The sequence below is a fragment of the Taudactylus pleione genome, unplaced genomic scaffold (genome assembly GCF_031769625.1).
Source record: "Taudactylus pleione unplaced genomic scaffold, aTauple2 ptg000282l, whole genome shotgun sequence".
NCBI classification, from domain to species: Eukaryota; Metazoa; Chordata; class Amphibia; order Anura; family Myobatrachidae; genus Taudactylus; species Taudactylus pleione.
In genome coordinates, this window is record NW_028284684.1 from 9,015,280 (window position 1) to 9,035,540 (window position 20,261).

At 42.7% G+C, this 20,261-nt stretch overlaps 1 protein-coding gene across 4 annotated transcripts in view; it reads right to left on the reverse strand.

Moving 5' to 3' along the window:
* Positions 1 to 20,261, reverse strand: part of GLT1D1 (glycosyltransferase 1 domain containing 1) — a 225,426-nt gene that overhangs the window by 117,215 nt on the left and 87,950 nt on the right. For 2 of the 4 annotated variants that reach the window (XM_088482111.1, XM_088482110.1), the window contains exon 1: positions 12,296 to 12,662. The exons of 1 other annotated variant lie outside the window; for it this stretch is intronic. In XM_088482111.1, the coding sequence (XP_088338237.1) occupies positions 12,296 to 12,363 (68 nt within the window). In that variant the 5' untranslated portion in view covers positions 12,364 to 12,662. Of the gene's footprint in view, positions 1 to 12,295; positions 12,665 to 20,261 lie in introns of those variants that run through there. One more of the 4 variants, XM_088482113.1, reaches the window with a different exon arrangement.

A 20,261-nucleotide genomic window follows, 5' to 3' on the forward strand; every position in this document is an offset into this window, starting at 1 on the left:
CAGCCCCTATGGACAACAGCAGCACAGCGCAGCACAGCACAACACTACACTGCACTACACTACACTACCCAGCCAGCCCTAACTCCCACCCTCCCTCTTCACTGTCCACAGCCGAGTGAGAAAATGGCACCAACGCGGGTACCTTATATAGAAACCAAAACCCGCGAGACCCGGAAGGCGGGATGATGACGTTTTGCCTCGATTTCAGATCTGAGTCAGGCGGGAAAAGTCAAGCCTGACTCGGATCGGCCTCGGATCGGGGGTTTCCGAAATCCGAACCCGCTCACCCCTAGTGTGTGTGTGTATATATATATATATATATATATATATATATATATATATATGTTAAATCCATCATAAATAGAATCTCATGCATAAACACCGCACATTACGCACAGTTGCGCTGCTAACATGACGCACAGTGGCGAATGCACAATATCCTGCATGCGAACGCTGTTTATTGGCTGCATGCGTGCACATCTGCCCCAAATCAGATAAACCTAACTGGCGTCTTTTATCATATCCCCAATACTTACATAATGCACACTTACACAAAAGGTTCCACAGCTATAAAGTAAAAGATCCACATTTTATTCATTTATTACAAATGCTGTGAAATAAAGACTATTTGGTATCTAAGGTTTAATACATGATAAATAAACCGTGTTTAGTATTATACTGATCTCCACTTTACCCACAGCTTTCTGGTATCATCGGTGTGAAGATCGGAACATCGGAACTTATGGACCGTAAAGACATAAAGAACCAAAATGTACTTTGTAAAACCAACAGTCTAGATTTGCATGCGGTGAGAAAACGAAGGCAACAAACTGTTGGAGGCTGGACTGTGGCCATTTGAATCAACCTGTTAAGTGCCTTGTAACAAACGCACCGTGAAGGAGAGCCAATGGAATCACAACAAGACCTCTCTTTTGTTCAGCTTATTTCTGGGGGGGTATAATTGTGTGCTCTGACCCTGGGTTTCTAGTCTATTCTGCTGATTGCTGATTGACGGAGGTCTCTTGCAGATGCCGGAATCTGGTCCCAGAGCGCTTGCGTATGTATGACTGTATCTTGGGTCTGTATAATTTCTTTGCACTAAATTGTACTTAGATCACAGCGTGTATTATCTGTACTTTGGTTGAATAATACTTTGTGCTTTGGAAACACATGTTCAAGGTCTAAGGTCTTTATTTTACTGTATTACTGCGTACGCAAATAGCATAAATCTTAGAGGTTATAGGCAGGTTTTAGAAGGTATAGGTAAGGAAGGTATATAGCCAGTATCCTTAGTTGGGGGCTCATAGTGAAGTCACGTACCTAATCACACAATATATACACGGATATCTATATCTCAGCAAAGGGTGGATAGTGGCCACAAGCAGTCTTGCCTGCAACCATTCGATGCTGAGAGATCGCTACCCGTTATCGTGTGACCAAGAGACGCTGACTAGAATCCAGGGACAAGAGAGGAAGAAGTTTGTTTTCCTTTGTTGATAGTATTTTGCGTTTAAAAGGGGTGTAGCAGTATTGCGCACGCGGCTAAGTCGCATTTTGCGCGCAATAGGGATGCACTTTTGCATACGCAGCTAAGGGTACTTCATACGGTTGTGTGGTAGTCGCATCATTATGTATGCGACTAGTTGCACAATAGCGTATACGCATTTTCCGGTTGTGCTGCCACGTGTTCAAACAAAGCCATTGAGTTTACATTATCAATTGTTGCTAATATCTGGGTTAACGTGTATTTTTCTGCACAGGAAAAAAGTGTGTATCAGTGAGTATTTGTTTACGGTGTAACACGGGACCTAAATGTTAAGGGTATCGTAGGACCCTTAAGTGCTAGGCGCAGGAGTTGACCTAGTGACTCGGTAGCAGCTTACCGTTTACTTTACACAAAGCAGGTGTATGGGTTGTTATTTTTGTTAGGGTTCAGCCCCCAGTAATTAATGTGTGTGATCTGTTAGGCTTATTTGAACACTATAATTGAACCGCATAATTTTGGTTAAATTGTGATTGTGAGCTGGTGGGAGGGTGGACGAAATCAACTGGAACACAAAGGGTACTTTGCTGCCCCCTAGCAGTTGAAAGGTAGTCAAAAAGGGATTGCTGAGCGGAAGCGACCTTTACTTCCGTAGGTGAGTGGAAGCGTCTAGATGTCCTCCATAGGGTTTGCGGATACACCCTTTTTCAAAGGAGTCCGCAGGTAAGTGAAAGTATCTTAATTGTCTTTCACCAGTTTACATTTTTATTGAAAAATGTAGGAGTTGTCCCAAGATGGGAGCCACGCAAACAATAGAAATGTTAGACAATGATGTGCTGCTAATGGAAGCGCCGCTTGGATCGTATTATGCATACTAAGTACGGTACTTATGCAATAAGGTATTGTGACGTATGGTTTAAAATAACGATGAAGAGTGTTAGACCATTACCCAGGATTGGTAGTTTTGATAAAGATGTATTGGATAATGTCCGGGATCACATCAGTCTGATGCGTTCTCGAGAGAAAAAAGTAAAATATTATGAATGTTTAAAATTGTGGCAGCATGAAGGGGATGCGTGGCTTCAAAATGTGCAAGCGACACAAACTAGCATTGCGAGCACATTGCCAGCAAATACACCCGCGGCGCTGGATTGCAATGCGTGCGAGCCGCAAAATGGCGTGCTCGTGCGACAAGGTAGCGTTGTGGAAGGTACTGCCAGTAGTTCACGCGCACCACCGCCACCTTATGTGGATGGAGGTACAGATACAGTCATGAAAAAAAAACTCAAAAATGTAAAAAGCAACTTGTACCCTCTCTTAAGTAACCATAAAGAAAATGTTTATGATGTGGATGATAAGCCTATTTTTATGTCTGCCGTTTCCCATGCTGTGCACATTAGATGCGACACCACGACAAGCTCAAGTGGTGCCACCATCTCCATCTGTAACAGCACGGGAAATGTTAAACTCCTCTGCGCCCGTGGAGGAAGTTGTTAATACTATACGTTGCAGCAACAGATTAAACCCCCAGCCAGGTAATAAGGTCAAAGGTAGCACTGCAGCCGGTCTGCATCCCATTCTGACAATCACTGTTCCGAATGAGAATGCGGATGCGAACGGAGTTGTACCTACAAGGGATGTGGTAATGCATTGTCCATGGACAAGAGCAGAAACTGAATTCCATCATAAATGATTTCCCCAATCCCAAAAAGGAACTAGCCAAATGTCAAAGATTTTTGAGAAATTTGGATAGTTCTCATGAGCCCACCAATAAAGATTGGTGTGTGGTGTTAAGGGCCTGTCTACCACGCAATATCGACGTGACAAAATTTATCACGGATTGTGTATTGGATGGTGACGTTCCTTTAACAGACCAAGTAAACCAAGGTAATATTTCCTGCATTATAACTCAATTGTGTATATATTTTCCAGTAGTAGTTAACTGGAACAAAATTTTCACCATAAAGCAAAAGGAGAGTGAATCTGCAGAAGATTATTGCGACCAGGCTCTGCAGGCTATCACCCAGTACACTGGGTTAGAGGATATTAAAGATAGCATTCACCACAGGGGAATGATTGTCACCATACTCATGGATGGCCTTAAAGAGAACCTAAAAACCCGGGTTCAGACCTCACAGCCTGGCTGGAGGGGAGTCACAATAGATACCCTCATAGAATCTGCCATAGAACATGATAAAATCATCTCAAAGAAGAGAAAGACCCAGAGCGAGAAACTAATAGCCGTCAGTATTCAAGTTCTGGAAGGAATGACGGTAACATCACAGCCAGGAGATAAACCTGCACCCACACACACACCTGAACAGTTACACGCCCTCACTAGTCCCACACCACTGCAATCACAACCCTATCCCACTTATCCTGCACAGCCACAAGTCCCATACTATCCACAAACTACATATCCCCAATCATATCCTTTCCCTCAATATCTTTACCCATACCCACCACCTCTTCCTCCTGCACAACTCGCACAACAACCCTTTTCTTCATCCAATCCACGAATGTGTTTTAATTGTAACCAGCCAGGACATGTAAGTAGAAATTGTACGGCAAAAAGGGTAGGACCCCCAAATCAGGGAAAACCTGAATATCCCCATAAGGGATATGCACAGAGACCAGCAACTGTCCAACAGGCACCAGCTCCAATCATGGCCGTTAATGCTTTATTGGAGAGTGGGAGCCAACGCTAGGGGACAGGTCATACCTGTAGTCTACAGATAGGCAGGTTAACGGGAGGTAATAGGGAAGAGCCAGTCATGATGGTTGATGTAGCTGGTACTCAATATCCTTTTCTTGTAGACACAGGGGCGACCAGGTCAGTGATAAAATCTCCCTTTAATTTACAGGTAACCAACAAGACAGTACCAGCAATGGGCGTAACGGGTAAAGTGCAACATTATCCTTTAACAAAATCCACAGAGGTTACTATCGGGCCGTTGCATACCCGGCATTCTTTCCTTGTGGCTGCTGCGGCTCCTACTAACCTACTGGGAAGAGATTAATGTAAGATGGGATGTGTCATATATTGCACCCCTGATGGTGTATTTCTAGATATCCCAGAGAGAGTTGCGCACGAGGTGAGGGATATGTTGGACACTCCCCAAAGGATAATGAATCACTCTACCAGTGTAAATGGAAATCCATCTCAGGTAGATCAAATGTTATCCCAAATTCCAGATTCACTTTGGACCAAGGATGGACAGGACACTGGATTAATGGCAAACGTAAGCCCCGTAATGGTAAACTTAAAAAGCGTTAGGCGAGCTCCAAAAATTCCTCACTACCCACTAAAACAGGAGGTAGAATTAGGAGTTTATCCAATAATTGAACGATTATTACAACAGGGAATTTTAGTTCATACAGCTAGTGTAGCCAACAGTCCCATCTTCCCGGTGAAAAAGAGTGGTGGGAGGGGTTACAGGCTGGTACAAGACCTTAGAGGTGTTAATAAAGTGGTAAAAAGCCAATTTCCCGTAGTGCCAAATCCAGCTGTCATTCTTATGCAGATCCCAGCAAATGCAACCCATTTCACTTTCATTGACCTCTGTTCTGCTTTCTTCCCTGTACCTCTTCATCCTGACTGTCAGTACCTTTTCGCTTTCACATATAGGGGTGTACAATACACATGGACATGATTGCCCCAGGGTTTCATAGACAGCCCCAGTATCTTCTCCCAGGCCTTGCACGACTGTTTACAATCTTTTCAACCTGCCAATGGGTCTGTTCTAATCCAATATGTGGACGATTTATTGCTATGTTCTGATTCGTTTATGTCATGTTCAAATGATACTAAACATTTGTTGCTTCACCTCTCGCACACAGGACATAAGGTTGCTAAGGACAAACTACAGCCGTGCCAATCCAGAGTAAAAGTATTTGGGACACTGCCTAACTCAGGGGTTACAACATCTCACAAATGACAGAATCCAGCAGCTGCGCTACCCGCTATACAAACTGCTCTGTAGACCAAGCCCTCCCGCGATAGAGGGCGTGGCTAAAAGTCAGTGAGGCCCACCATTGATTTCACAGAATCCCCAGTGGCCCAGTACAAGCCTGCCGACAGCTGAAGATTGGCCAAATGGGATCATGTAACATCACACTGATCCAAAGCAGACTATGAAATCTAGAACCGAATAGCTGAACAAAATATAATCAAGGTTCAGGAATCACCAAGTAAAAATCCAAATCTTATCCCATTGGGATAAATGTGGTGGGTCCTTAAGAGTTGTGTATAAAGGAATTTATTCACACATCAACTGAATGTGTTTTGTAAGAAATCAAAGTGGACCAACATCCCTCATACTGTATATGATGTAATAAGCAAACTAGAAAAGAAATGTATTAGTAAAAGTTATTATTAGTACTAAAAGGTGAATTTATGAGATACTGAATCATGGGGTGTACTTCCTTTTTCACTTATAGTTTTTTTCAATGATTTTTGTGAAATAAATAATGTCACAGCATAAGCAGTTGTATGTTCAAAGGAAATCCGATTTATCAAATTTTAGGAGTTTGTGAAGACTACACAATAATTGACATTTATGCCCTGATGTTTAAAAATACAAATTTCAAAGAGCGTACATTGCTTTTTCTCATGACTGTACAATAAATACGTCTAAAAACTTAATATAATTAACTGCCTGTCTCTCATCTAACATAGGACCATATGAGCATTGAAAACAAACGTTTAAATTGCCAGTGGCTCAGAAATTATACTGTGTTTAGAACGTAAAAAATGTTGTATGACTATTAGTAACCAAGGGCTCATTGGTAAACATTACATTGTGAATGATCAGAAGAGATTATGCACTTTTATGATAAAAACATAAATAGGACTCTGCAGAATTAAATCTTTGCGAACATTCCATTAATGAGCAACTATCACTGTTCAATTAGGATTATCAAAACAAAATGGACATTAAATCAATTTAATGCTGTAGGAAAAGGGTTTACTATTCAGATTAGCTTAAAATCTCCAAACATTGTTATCATAGCAATTTCTAACTTTGTAAATAGGGAATATTAATACAAGGCCTCCATTTCTTTATTTTTTAGGTTTTTTATAACACATTTCAAGGAGTGAAAGCAGTCTGTTACAGAGTGTGGGGTCATGCAAATAGAAAGGCATTTCAGAGTGCATGGAAAAACATGTGGATATTTGCCTGTAAGCATGGTATCATAACTGTCATCATTATCAGTACACATTGGACCAGCCCTGTCCTTGGTGCAAAAAATCTGTCTTAAAACAGGTGCATTTATGCATACACAGACCTCAGCACAGCCCACATCCCTGTCTGTATGTCTTTACTAAACTTTGCATAGGTGCAAACGGCCGGTTATGCGACTGGGTTGTGAATAACTGAATTGTAGTTGCATACACTCAGCTACAGAGCAGTGTGAAAACATGCAATGCACGTCCGCAAAACTGGCTTGTGATCAACTCTGCATCAACCTCTTTAGCAATAATTCCCATTATTTAATTATCTTTTATTTAACTGACGCCACAAATGTTCCGTAAGGCAGTATAAAAGAAATAAAACATTACAAAGACAAGTTCACAAAATGCAAGTAAACATAATTACAAATCACAATTTACAAAACTACATAATGACCACATATGGAGCAACGGAAATGGTGGTAGGCTATGGAGAGATACGTTTTGAGGGCATGCTTCAAGGATGGGAGACAGGATTGAGTGTGGAGGGCATTCCCGAGGGAGGGAGCAGTTTAGTAGAAATACTGGGAACCTGTCATGGGAGGAGGTTATCGGTGAGGTGGCGAGATGGCAGTCATTGGCAGGGTGCAGTTGAATATGTGTGTGACAAAGGCTGGACATTTGGGAGGGTTAGAGATTGAGGGCTCTGAAAGTGTGTGATAGGAGATTGATCTGGATTCTGAGTGGGACAGGGAGTGAGTAGAGTGACTTGCAGATGGGGACAGAAGAGGTGGAGTGGCAAGAGAGGAAAAATGAGGCAGGCAGTAGAGTTAATGATAGACTGAAGAGGGTGAGAGGGAGAGTAGTAGGAGTAGTACAATACCGTATTCTAGGCAAGAGATAAAAAAAAGAAAGAATGAGGGTTTTAAGGATTTTTGAGTGAAAAGGGACCTGAGCCTGGAACCATTACAAGGGTAGAAGTGGGAGAGCTGGGTGAGGGACTGAATGGGGTGGCAATGGGAGTATTGGCCGAGAAAGCAGAATCGAGGATGACACCTAGGGGTAAATTTACTAAAGTGAGAGTTTTTAGAAGTGGAGATGTTGTTCATAGCAACCATAATCTAACCATTATCTTCTAGAAGGTGCTAGTTAAATGTTAAGGAGAATCTGATTGGTTGCTGTGGGCAACATCTCCACTTCTAAAAACTCTTACTTTAGTAAATATATCCAGACTGAGTACTGGAGAAACAAAGGAGAGGAGCAGGACAGTGGGTCTTGGCGGGGACAGGGATAGTTATTTTAGTTTCTGAGAGGTTGAGATTTAGAAAACGGTATGGTTGATGGGCAGCAGGTAACCCAGGAGAGGACAGAAAGGGAGATGAGATATAAATGTAGGGGTCATTGGCATACAGGGGATACTGGATGTGGTTCTGGTGGACTGCAAGAATAGATCTGGTCCTTGTAAAATATCTGATTGATTTGTATTTAAATAAGAACTACAATTAATTAGATTTTACAGTTAATATAAGTGAACTCTATTGGACAAGTCTGCTAAAGATTAAAAAAAAAAAAAGCACATTGGCAACAGGGCTGGTGCTCAAATTAGGCAAACCTGGGCAGTTACCTAAGGATTTAGGGGGCACCTAGGAAAACAGTGAATGAGTGACGAGATGTCACTCATTCAGTGTCTTTATTTTCATAGTAGTACCCTATCATTATTTGCCGGCCGATGACCTGGAGGAACAGCAGCCAGCAACTTCTGCCGCCAACTGCTGCTCCCTCATGCACACAAACGTAAGAAGCGGGGGAAGGGGTTACTGACTGTGAGGAGGAGGCTCCACCTAGAGCACTAAGAGGATATGTGCCGCCCTAGTCTGGTGAAATTGGAAACCACCAATGTCAGGCAGATTGACAGCTGGGACAGGCATCACATTACAAAGTGCATAACAACATGGACAGGACTTATGTACTTACACAACATGTTTGAGTTTAGTAGGCATTTTGGGACTAATGTAGTGATGAATGTGTGCATAGCATACCCTAAGTGACTATCCCAAGTGACTTTGCTTATGCTCAGCAAATAAGCACGCTCAAATGCAAGAATGCTTAGTCAAACGCATTGTTTGTATCTACACTTCACCTATAAGCAGGGAGGCATAATGGGGGGGGGGGGTAACAGGTCATTTTTCACGTAGTCAATGTCTAATAAGGGCATCTTCAGGCAAATGCTGCCCACATAAACTGGCATGTAAGCATACGGGGTATGTCTATGAAATAACAAGACTGATTAAATAACTGATCTTTATTTATTGGTATTACAAATGTAATGTTTGTCTCCTTCAATATACTCCCCATTTGCACTAACACATCGCTGTAGTCTTGTTTTCCACTGGTGGAACGCGTGAGCAAATCAATTTCTGTTAGTTGTTTCCACATATCTGCCATTTTCTGCTGTACAGCATCAACTGATTCAAAATGTGTCCCTTTAAGCGCTGATATAACTTTTGGGAAAAGATAAAAGTCGCAAGGTGCTAAATCGGGGGAATATGGAGGATATTGAAGAGTAGTAATGTAATCGTCGGTCCAAAACAACTTCACAGAAAGTGCTTTGTGACAGGCGCATTGTCCTGGTGAAGAATGAAACCATTTTTCCACAGTTGTGGCCGTTTCTTTCTGACTCTTTCTCTCAGCTTTTTCCAAACTTCCTTATAATAATGCTGGTTAACTGTTGTGCCTTCTGGAACCCACTCTTGCAAAATTACACCCTTGATATCGAAAAATTTTTACTAATAATTTCAAATGGAAACGTTGTTCAACTTTAAAACTTAGCATTTTTTCGGCACTCTACAGAAAACGCGACCAAATTAAATGGCGACTCACAAGCAACTGAACGTCAGAGTGTTGCTGCTTGTCATGCAGGTTCAGACAAGTTCAAGGTTACTACGTATGCAATTAGAACCGGTTCTGACTGCTTTGTTTACTAGGTGGAATCACAGTTATTTTAGAGACATACCTCATATATATGCCTGTAATACCTCTTTTACACCAAAAACCCAGTTTTGACCTGGGTTTTCAGAGATGGTTCCAACCCAGGTCATACACAGTTTACACAGGACCATCGATCTGGCTTATTCCCAGGTCAGCCCCATTCACACTGAACCCGTGTCTGCCCTGCTAAACTTGTGAGGTCATAAAATGTTGGAGGTGACTGCTCCACAACCACCAATCAGCTAATTTTAGGTATGACCCAGGTCAGATAACCCGGGTTGAACCGTTTACACTGCACCATTACCCAGGTCCATCCTGGGTCCGCACCTGGTAGCTACCTGGGTTGGATTGCAGGGTAACTTGACCCGGGTTATTTATCAGGGACCCTTTTACACTGAGCTGCAAGCCGGGTAGACCTAGCAAAAACCCAGGTTTTTGCTCTGGTGTAAAAGGGGTATTAGTTAGGCTTGCCATAGCATCCCTTTAATTTGAGACGTATATGAATTACATAGATTCTGTGGCTTTCTGCCTTCAAGTCTCCATTTCACCTGGTTTTAATCAGCCACAGATCCTGTGCAATTCATGTGTTCCAAATTAAAGGGATGATATGGCAAGCCTACTGTTAGGAGGCGTAGCTTTGCATCATGAATAGGGCAGGTGCAAGAACATATTGACGATGAGGACTTTTAGTATACAGGTGCATATGCTGCCCATGCAGTGGTATACGTATGTCAAGATGCATACAGATCTACATATGTACAAAAAAAACTATTATTCCAGGCATGTAATGTATGTTCATTTTGCTTACAACTCTGTCTCAGCGCCTTTATGTATTACATTCTGTTTGCATTATAAGGTCAGATGCAAACAATATTTTTCTGCAATTATTATTATTTTTAACCAACACTTACAGGAGAATATTGTGGACTACAAAATAATGGACGCTAAGACCCAGATTGTGTGTAGCATGCAATGCTGATGTTTACAGATCTGAGTGATTTTTCTACCGCAAAATCCCTGAAAACTTGTGTGGCGCATGTTTTGCACAGTGTGTACGCAGAGTCACACTAGCAACTGAGACACACAATGTGTGAAACGTAGTGGGCATTTCTGGGCAGTGACTGAGAAGTGGCTATTCAGACACACGGAGATGGTCCGTCTTATCAGCGTGTTATGGGCATCACTGAACTGGTTGCGAATTTAGACGCTTAATCAAGTACATTGGAGGCCATACTGTAATGGAGATTCTGCACCTAGCATGGGGCTAGTGCAAGTCCCGATGTTATTTCTGATGGCTGCTACTGTAGAAGCTCAAAGCGAGCATCCCAGCATATCTGCCCAGATGCACAGCTGTACACCAGAGATTGTAGCATTAGCATAAAGTCACAGACGCAACCAAGGCAAAATGGGGCAGATGTATGAAGCTCTGGAAAGTGATAAAGTGCAGAGTGATAAACGACCAACCAATCAGCTCACGACTGTCATGTTACAGGCTGTGTTTGAAAAATGACAGGTGGGAGCGGATTGGTTGGTCATTTATCACTTTCCACAGCTTCATACATCTGCCCCCATATGCTAAAGCGGTCGGCGCAGCGTTTAACTCAGTATCAGGCTCTATGGGTTAAATTTACAAAGTAATGAGTTTTGCAAGCCACCTCTTCTTTGAGAAAGTTTAACCCTGAAATTTACAATGGCAATGATATTAAATGCAAAACACGGCAGCTTGCAAGACTAGGTTTGATTTCAATAGAATAACGTATTTCAGAAACTGGCATATTAGCATATAGTGGCAGGAAGTTATTATGAATTTTGGAATCTGTAATATAAGTTTTATTAGTACACACAAAAATGTGCAAACTAGTCCATCAACAAGAGGTAGAAAAATTCAGCTGATCTCTGGCAGCAAAAATGTTAATGTTAGAGAAATGTACACAGAACAGAAATAGGGAAGTTACTATTAACTTTACACTGATAACATAGCTGACGTGGAACAGCAACTGCAAGAACATTCAACAAAAAGGAGTTCACTAGAACTGTACTGCAAATTTACAACAAACTTTGGATTTGTAGATTTCAAGTGTCAACATAACATAATACAAAATATAAATAAAAACTCAAGATTGCTCATAACATCTTAAAAATCTTATACATTTAACAAAACAATTACATTTCACAATGTACTTAAACAAAATTTCTAAGAATGCAGAAGTGCAACTACAGAGAGTTATATTTTAAACTACAGTAATATATAAGTAATATGATCTTCCAAGTGTACACTACAATGTGAAACTACCAAATTTCCCAACATGCATAGGAAAATAGGCTGTGCTTAATTCATATGACTGGCATTTAGAAGCAATATCATTGCACTCTGCATAATGTTTACTCCATTTTGGGGACAGTATACTATTTTACATTATAAACAGTATCAGCAGTAACTATGTTTTATCCTATTTTATTGCTGATCATGAAATTTCCATCACCAGAGATGCATGACAAGCCATATGACTAGTGGCATCAGGACACAGTAATAGGGATTTTGGAACTCGAATAGCTTGAAAGCAATAAATGGGCCAATACTTGCATTCTGTCCCTGATACCAGCTATATGTGTGAATGCACGGTGCTGTGCCTCTGCATGCTTATGCTTACTTGATCCTCTGTGCTGTGGTGGCATTGCCAGTGTGGGCTCTGAGGCAGGCCAAGAAGAGGAGCTTCATGGCTGGCAGCACAGGAGGAGGAGGAGGTGCCCGCTGCTGCCACTCACTCTGCTGCTGCCTCCTCTCTCCTGCTGCTACACATCCGGATCATCCGTACATGGCACACTCCTAGCCAGGGGTGGGGAGTGACGGTGGAGCCGGTGATTATCTGCTGCACACCGGCTGCCGCACGCTTTCCTCCTGTCTTACTCTGACTGTATACACAGTCCGTCCCATATACGTGTTACTGACAAACCAGGCGGCGTTGCTAAGGTTCCTACCGGCAACACAACCGCTCCCGGAGAAATGATTGTACCCTGGGCCTGGCCTCAGAATGGCAAGAAGCAAATTAACTTACATAGAATTACGCACATACGTTGTATTTAGGCCCCGCATACAGCGTACAGGCAATAAGAGATGTTGATTTCATTAGCGTCATGTTTGTGTTGTCTTGTTCAAAACCATGGGCCATAGATAAGTGTTGTTTTGATAAAGTACATTACTGGCAATAATTATAGATATGGCATACTGGTACCGGTTCCTGGATTTCTAAATGAAATATATACTGTGGTTTGAAATCATTCTATTGGAGTGTGATCTACAAGATCGAGAGTTATCATTTTGACATTCACCATGTCAAAATCAGAATGTTGGTATTGTGAATGCAGGGTTTCATAGTCAATCATTGACATAATATCGACATGTTCAATAGGTCCACGTTGTGCATGTTGACGGTGCGAATGTCAACACTACTATCTAAACTTAACGGTAGCCTAGCCACAACCAAATGCTAACTGCTATCTGTTCTTAATGTAGTAGTCATACATATTATCAACATTTTGAACATGTTGCTCGTCACCATTATGACCATGTCGAAATTAGGAACACAATTGTTGACATTTAGAAGCATTGTACATTACAGTGTCAACATTCTGAAAGTTAACAATATGACATACTGTTTGATATTTTTTTTAATATCTATTGTTATATAAGTTTTACCATGTGAATTCAGTCAGTAGCTGTTCAATGATATGAAAATTAAAAATCTGTTCAATCACTAGTAATGGGAAGGTTATACTGTTCATGGCGCGACTCAGGTTCAATCACTATGTCATGTGCCACTCCTTCCCCAACTTCCACATGGGCATAGAGAAATTGGAAGTTTTTCAATAGAGTATTGAAAAGCAAATAGCAGCGTTCTATGAAAATGCTAGATTCCAAAACACCTAAATCCATAGACACAAATATAAATATAATGCGGGATATCCATCTACGGCCCCAAATCCCCGTTTTGCTGATCCGCCGTTCAAAAATGCCGATCCGCGGATATTGATGATCGGTGATCCGTCGTCGGATCAGGGGAAGACAGCATGCTAAAAATCCCCTAATATCCCGCTCTATAAACAAAATTACTGGTGAACAAATGTCAGCAAACGATGCTCCTTAAACTATGTAACAGCATAAATATTATAGATATCTTTCTAAATAAGTTAAAATATCACATCTGTAAATAAACAAGAAGACCCGAACAACAAAAATGCATACATACTAAATATAACAATAATAATAATTAATAAATTATCTTGTATGTATATCTTATATCCCATGTGATCTGGAAGTCAGAATTTAACTCATGGAGGATCAGTGTGTTTAACTCATAAATCCAACGCATCTCACACTTTGCTAATCTAGCATCTGCAAAAGACTGGGGTCATTTATCATTGTAAATTTGCAGCTTAATCCCCAAAACACCTGTTTTCGGGAGTTAACCATAACATTAAGTTTTCCCCAGATGTTTTAAGGAGGGACCGCCATAGATATCTCTAATACCTGCTGCGATCTCTCCATTCCCGCTGGCAGCCGCTTCCCCCATAGGTTTCTATGGGGATGCAATGCTGCCAAATTTACCAACTTTCAGATGAGGTGCATTCCGGAGATTGGTCCCCGCAGCTAACGCCATCTGAAGATGTCGTTAGCCGCTGTAGCCTATGGGCTACACATCACATAATTAGCCGGCAGAGGGTTCCCCCAGAACCCTCCCTGGTAATGGCAGCTGCGCATGTGCAGTCAGCGTGATTGCCCATGCACAGTAGCCCCGACAGTACTTCGGACACATCAGGGATGGGCTCCTTTCAGAGCCCCTCTCCCTGCGTGTGTCGGAAGATACATCCTGGCGCTATGATTGGATTTTACAATGCGATCATGGGCGGTAATGTCATGCCCAGATCATATTGTAAATGCGATCATTAATAAATGGGCCATAAGTGTCAGTATGCAGCCCTCCATCTGTTGTGGAACTACACATTCCAGGTATGTGTAGTTACACAACAGCTGGAGGTCCGTATGTTAAGCTGCCCATACATCTGCGTCGGAATGTCGTGATTAAGCAATGCGATGGGAAATGCCGGTGTTTCCGTCGCAAGATCGCTGAATTTTATCATGTTAAATGTCCCTGATTAGACAATCGCAATAATTTTTTATCACGATCGTCAAATCGGGAAAATCCAACATGTTGGAAATCTACGATCCTGCGATGCTGGGTTGCAGCATCGCGGGATCGCGGCAATCCATCGCAGATGTATGGGGCCCTTGAAACACTTCTGTGTGCCCTCCTTGTGAGAGCAGCAACAGCAGATCTCCTTTCTCATGGGTCCTGCCTTGCTGGCTGTTACCAATTACAGTCTGAAACCAAGCAGTAGAAGCTGTCAAGACTTGTAGTTTATATCCCACAGCAGACTGAGCAGAGCGATATATGTCCGCTGGTGACGATCAATGCAATGATTTACTTCACCCATATTAATTTAACATCGGGGCATGGTGGTGGATATATATCTATATATTAAATGTAATACTCTTAACTTAATGCCAGGGCTGTTGAATGCCCATAGGCTACAGCAGCACAACACGATCTAAAGCTGGCGGTAGCTGCGGGAGCCAAGGTAGCTTAGTAAATATGACAGCATCGCATCCCCCATAGAAACCAATGGGGGTTGCAGCTGCTGTTGGAAATGGAGGGATATATCTGCTGCAGTCCCTCTATAATACATCTGGGGAATACTAAATATTTGCGGATATCCCCTCAAAACGGGTATTTTCGGGGAATATGCCGCAAATATTTAATGATAAATAGGCCCCTAAGACATAAGAAGCAGGTGGTAAAATATTTATTTTCACCTGCTTTTGTAGAAATTAAGTGATAATGAATAGACCCCTACATGAGGCCCTACTCTTTTAAAACTGATCCTCTCAATTCACAAGCTGTAGTACTACATAAGGAACATATTTCCTTTTATTTTATTTTAGGAAGCAGTCTGATTTTATCACCAGCCCAAAGGCTAAGTGTAATAGCTTGTGATCTACAGTAACTGCGGGGATTTATGCCAATCTCCCCATATTTTTAAAGCACAATTCATTTTAAAGGCTACACCAGGCTGGTTACCCTTTAAAATGATTGCCACTTTAAAATCAGAATATCAGAGTTCAGCTAAAGGTTTATAAATAGCAAGGGCACATTGGGCCTAATTCAGCAAGGATCGCTATTGCGATCACAGCTGCGATTAAACATCAGTCTCATATGCTAATGATTGCTATCACAATGCCATCGCACCCTAACATAAGGACGCCCTCTTCACCTTACATACATCCATAACACTTAGCAAATCTGCAAAACCATCGAGTACCATCGGAGCCTCACGCACACTTACACACACGTGACCATTTCAATGAGTACAAATTTATTTACAAGTAGCAAACAAACTATAAACATACAAAGTATACTCAACTTTTGTCTATGTATTCAGGTGAAACCACCGATTCACCGATGTAGTTCATCTTCATCGTCTTCTGGGGAGCCCTCGTTTCACAACGCTGGCACCCTACTGCAGTCTCAGGTCCATACACGAGCCAAAAAGCCTTTGTCTATGTCTTGATTTATATACCATAGTCTGGGTGTTGGCTTCCCAGATATTAAGCCCATATTAGTTACATACTGGGTATCAAGCACTGATTGGTACAACATAGCATGGACCATTCTCATCTCCTGCACATGCTCTGTAAGCATTAACATATACTACCAGACAAAGAAATACAGTAATGACGTGTTCTAATGTCTGGAGATAAACTGTCAAAGCCCCTTTGTGTAGAATAACAGTAACCCATAATGCTTAGCATCTCTACACATCTTACAATGGTCACCCCACTGGAATGTGGCTAACTGTCTACAACTAACACCATATTAGCTATGGATGGCTCATTATACATCTCTAATAGTGACAGGTACAAGTTGGGCTCTATTTTTATGTCTTGTCTGACAATAAAAGGTGAATCTGACCAGTCTATGCATAGACTGCATAAATATAATATCCTTTTCAAACCTCAATGGGGCCTAGTACAGGTTGTGTGTTACAACTTATATGCCTATGTAGAAATTAATTATTTAGCCCACTGGTTACACCAATGTTGCTCCGGACAGTTAAAACCACTTTCTTACCTTTCTGGTGCCTTTCCAGGCTAGCTCTGAGGTCCGCTCGCGCTGTGCATCACTACTGCTCACGCTGCACGTCACTCTCAGCTGGTGCTGAGGTCTGCCTGCGCTGCTCCTGACCCATCCTCTCAATGTCTGTCACTGAGCATGAAGATGGCTCTCCGCAGTCCCTTACAGCGTGTCTCCCCAGCATGATAGTGCACAAGCTGCAAGCCAGAGTTCCCTTCAAAACCAGAGTATGGGCGCAGCCATGTTAGACTTGTCACCTGACACTCTTCCTGCACTGAGAGCGCTGCTCCCAGACTAGCTGATTGCAGCATCCAATCCCTGGGGATCCACCCCTATTAATTCCATTTCCTGACTGGCCCACATTGCCAGTACAATGGCCCTCATTCAGAGCCGTACGCTCTGAGCAGAGCGCACGCTCTGAATGAGGGCCGCCCTCCATAAAAATGGAGCGTCCTCCTGGACGCTCGTATAGCTGTGGGTCACCACCCACAGCCTATACGAGCGCGCAGTTTGATGGCCGCGATGGTCGTGACCATCGAAACTGCGAGCCGGAGCCTGCGGTTGAGGTTTTCAACCGCAAGGCCCGGAGTGATTTTGGCTCTATCAGAGCCAAAATCACTCCCACTGACATCACTAGTGATGTCAGTGGGCCGGCTTCTGATGGTAGGCGTTCCCTTGGGAACGCCCCCGTCAGGGAGGCACGCCCACCAAAGGGGGCGTGCTGTCAATCAACATCGACAGCACGCCCCCTTTGATCAGACACAACGAGCGAAGGACTTTCCTTCACTCGTCGCGTCTGGCGCATGCGCACGACGGAGCTCCCTCCATCGTGCGCATGCTCAGTGCAGACCATCGACCCACTTGCGAGCGGACAGCCGCTCGCGAGTGGGTCTGAATCAGGCCCAATGTCGCTTGTTAATGAAGTTACACCTCTGTGCTGAGCTCCTGGGTCCTGAGTATCTTAACGGTTCCAGTCCGTTATATCCAGTTCCTAAATCTGGTAAACAAGTCTCCAATACCATCTTGCACTCCAGTCTGGTTTTACCACTGAGACTTGGGGGTATATTTACTACAGTGAGAGTGGAGATGTTGCACATAGCAACCAATCAGATTTTAGCTATTATCTTCTAGAAGATGCTTGTTAAATGTTCAGTAGAATCTGGTTGCTATGGACAACATCTCCACTTCTGAAATCTATCACTTTAGTAAATATACCCCTTGTTCTTACTGCCGCCATCAGTTACAGCCGATATCTCCAATTATCGTTCTCAATCAATACGTCCAATCATCGGTTCCATCCAATACCTCCAGTCATCTGCTTATTCAATATCACCACTATTCGATTCCATCAGTCATCTCCAATCATCGTTCCCATCTGATACCTGCAATCATCGGTCTCATTCAATAGCTTCAAACATCGGCTTAATTCAATACCTCCAGTCATCGGCCCCATACGATACCTCCAATAATCGGTCTCATTCAGTACCTTCAAACATTGGACTCATTCAATACCTCCAATCATTTGTCCCACCCGATACCAACAATCATTGGGCTTATCCAATATCTCCAATCATCGATTCCATCTCTCATCTCCAAACATCAGTCCCATCCGATACATTCATCATCGGTCCCAAACCGATTCAGGAATCCAATTTATCAGCATTGGTCTCAAACCACTGCAGGATCCCAAGTCCTCATCATCTGTCTCAAACAGTTTCAGAACTTCAAAACACCTTCATCGGTCTCATCAGAACTCCAGTTGATCACTTTCAGTCTCAAACCGATCGAGCTCTTCAGTTCAGTATTATCGGTCATTACGGCCCTACTCAACAATCCAGCATCATCGGTCCCAAACTGAATCTGCTCATCTATACACTATCATTATCTCCAGTTCTCATTCCTACTCGCTGTTAATAAAAACATTGCATTCCTGTCCTTGCCTTCGGGCCCATCATCTTCTACAGCTTCTCTACTCCTCATAACATTAAGGAGTTCTCGGCTCAAGCCTCTCAACTTCATCCACTTCTCCCAAGCATCCTACACCTGTTCCAACCAACTCCAACCCTCAGGCATGACAGTTTGTACTGGCCCAATGGATCCAGACGAAAATCAGGCACAAGCTACTGGATTTACCCAGGATCTTGTTGCTTGCCTAGAACACCAAGAGGCGGCACAAAGTCAGGTGGTTCAGCTCCTCCAAGAACTGACTAACCGGCTGGATAGCATTCAATCAACTCTTAGAGGCTCAAGAGCTGCCACTGCATCCATTCCAATTTCTCCAGTTTCTGTTTCCTCAGCAGGACCCCGTCTGCACATTCCTACTTCTGCAAAATTTGATGGGAATCCCAAAAATTGCAGGGGTTTCTTAAACCAACGCGAAATTCAGTTTAAGCTCCAACCCAGCAATTTTCCTACCCTTGTGTCATGTATCATCTCCCTGTTATCGGGATCTTCCTTGGACTGGGCTTCACCCTTATGGGAAGATCTGATCCCATCCTAACATCTCACAAGGAGTGCATTGTGTTATTCCGCTGAATCTTCTACGAGCCTGGGAGAGTATCATATGCATCTTCTGACCTCCTACGTCTACACCAGGGTTTAAATTCTGTAGGTCAGTATCTAGTGCAGTTTCAAATACTGGCATCAGAGCTCTCTTAGAATGATGGAGCATTCTATGCAGCCTTCTGAAATGGCTTATTGGATAAAATTAAAGATGTTCTTCTTACCTGTGATCTTCCAGACAAGTTAGAAGACTTGATCTCTCTGTGCACCAAGGCGGACTATCGTTTTAAAGAACGAGCTATTGAGAGAGTGACATTTGTTCATCCTAAACCAATGGTGACAGTCCTGCCACAGTCAGTTTCTTCTCCCAAACAGGAACCAATGCAAATCAACTGTTCTTGCCTACCTCAGGAAGAATGCCAAAGACGACAGTCTGAGAGTCTCTGCTTATATTATGCTGCTCCTTCTCATCAACTCAACAATTGTCCCAAGTATCTGGGAAACTTCTGCTCCTAACTGTAGAGTAGTTCATTCCTCTACAAAGAAAACCGACAGCACTCTCAGTTTCTCTTCAAGTAGCTAAGCGCTTCAAGCAAGTCTCTGCACTGTTGGATTCAGGCGCAGCTGGCAACTTTGTCACAACTGAATTAGTCCAGCGATGGGCATTACCTACTGAGAGTTTGCTTCATCCTATCTACCTCACAGCGATTGATGGAAGCTGCATTCTAGGGCATAAAATTACCCGTCAGACTTGACCTCTGTGAATCAGGATTGGTGCTCTGCACACTGAACTTTTCCGTTTTCTTTTCATACCCATAATCCTCAAATTGACTGGGGAACCTCACAAATTACCGCATGGGGATCTTCCTGCTTCAGTTCTTGTCTTCAAAAGGTTCTTCCAGTATGCTCTGCAGTACCTGTTAGA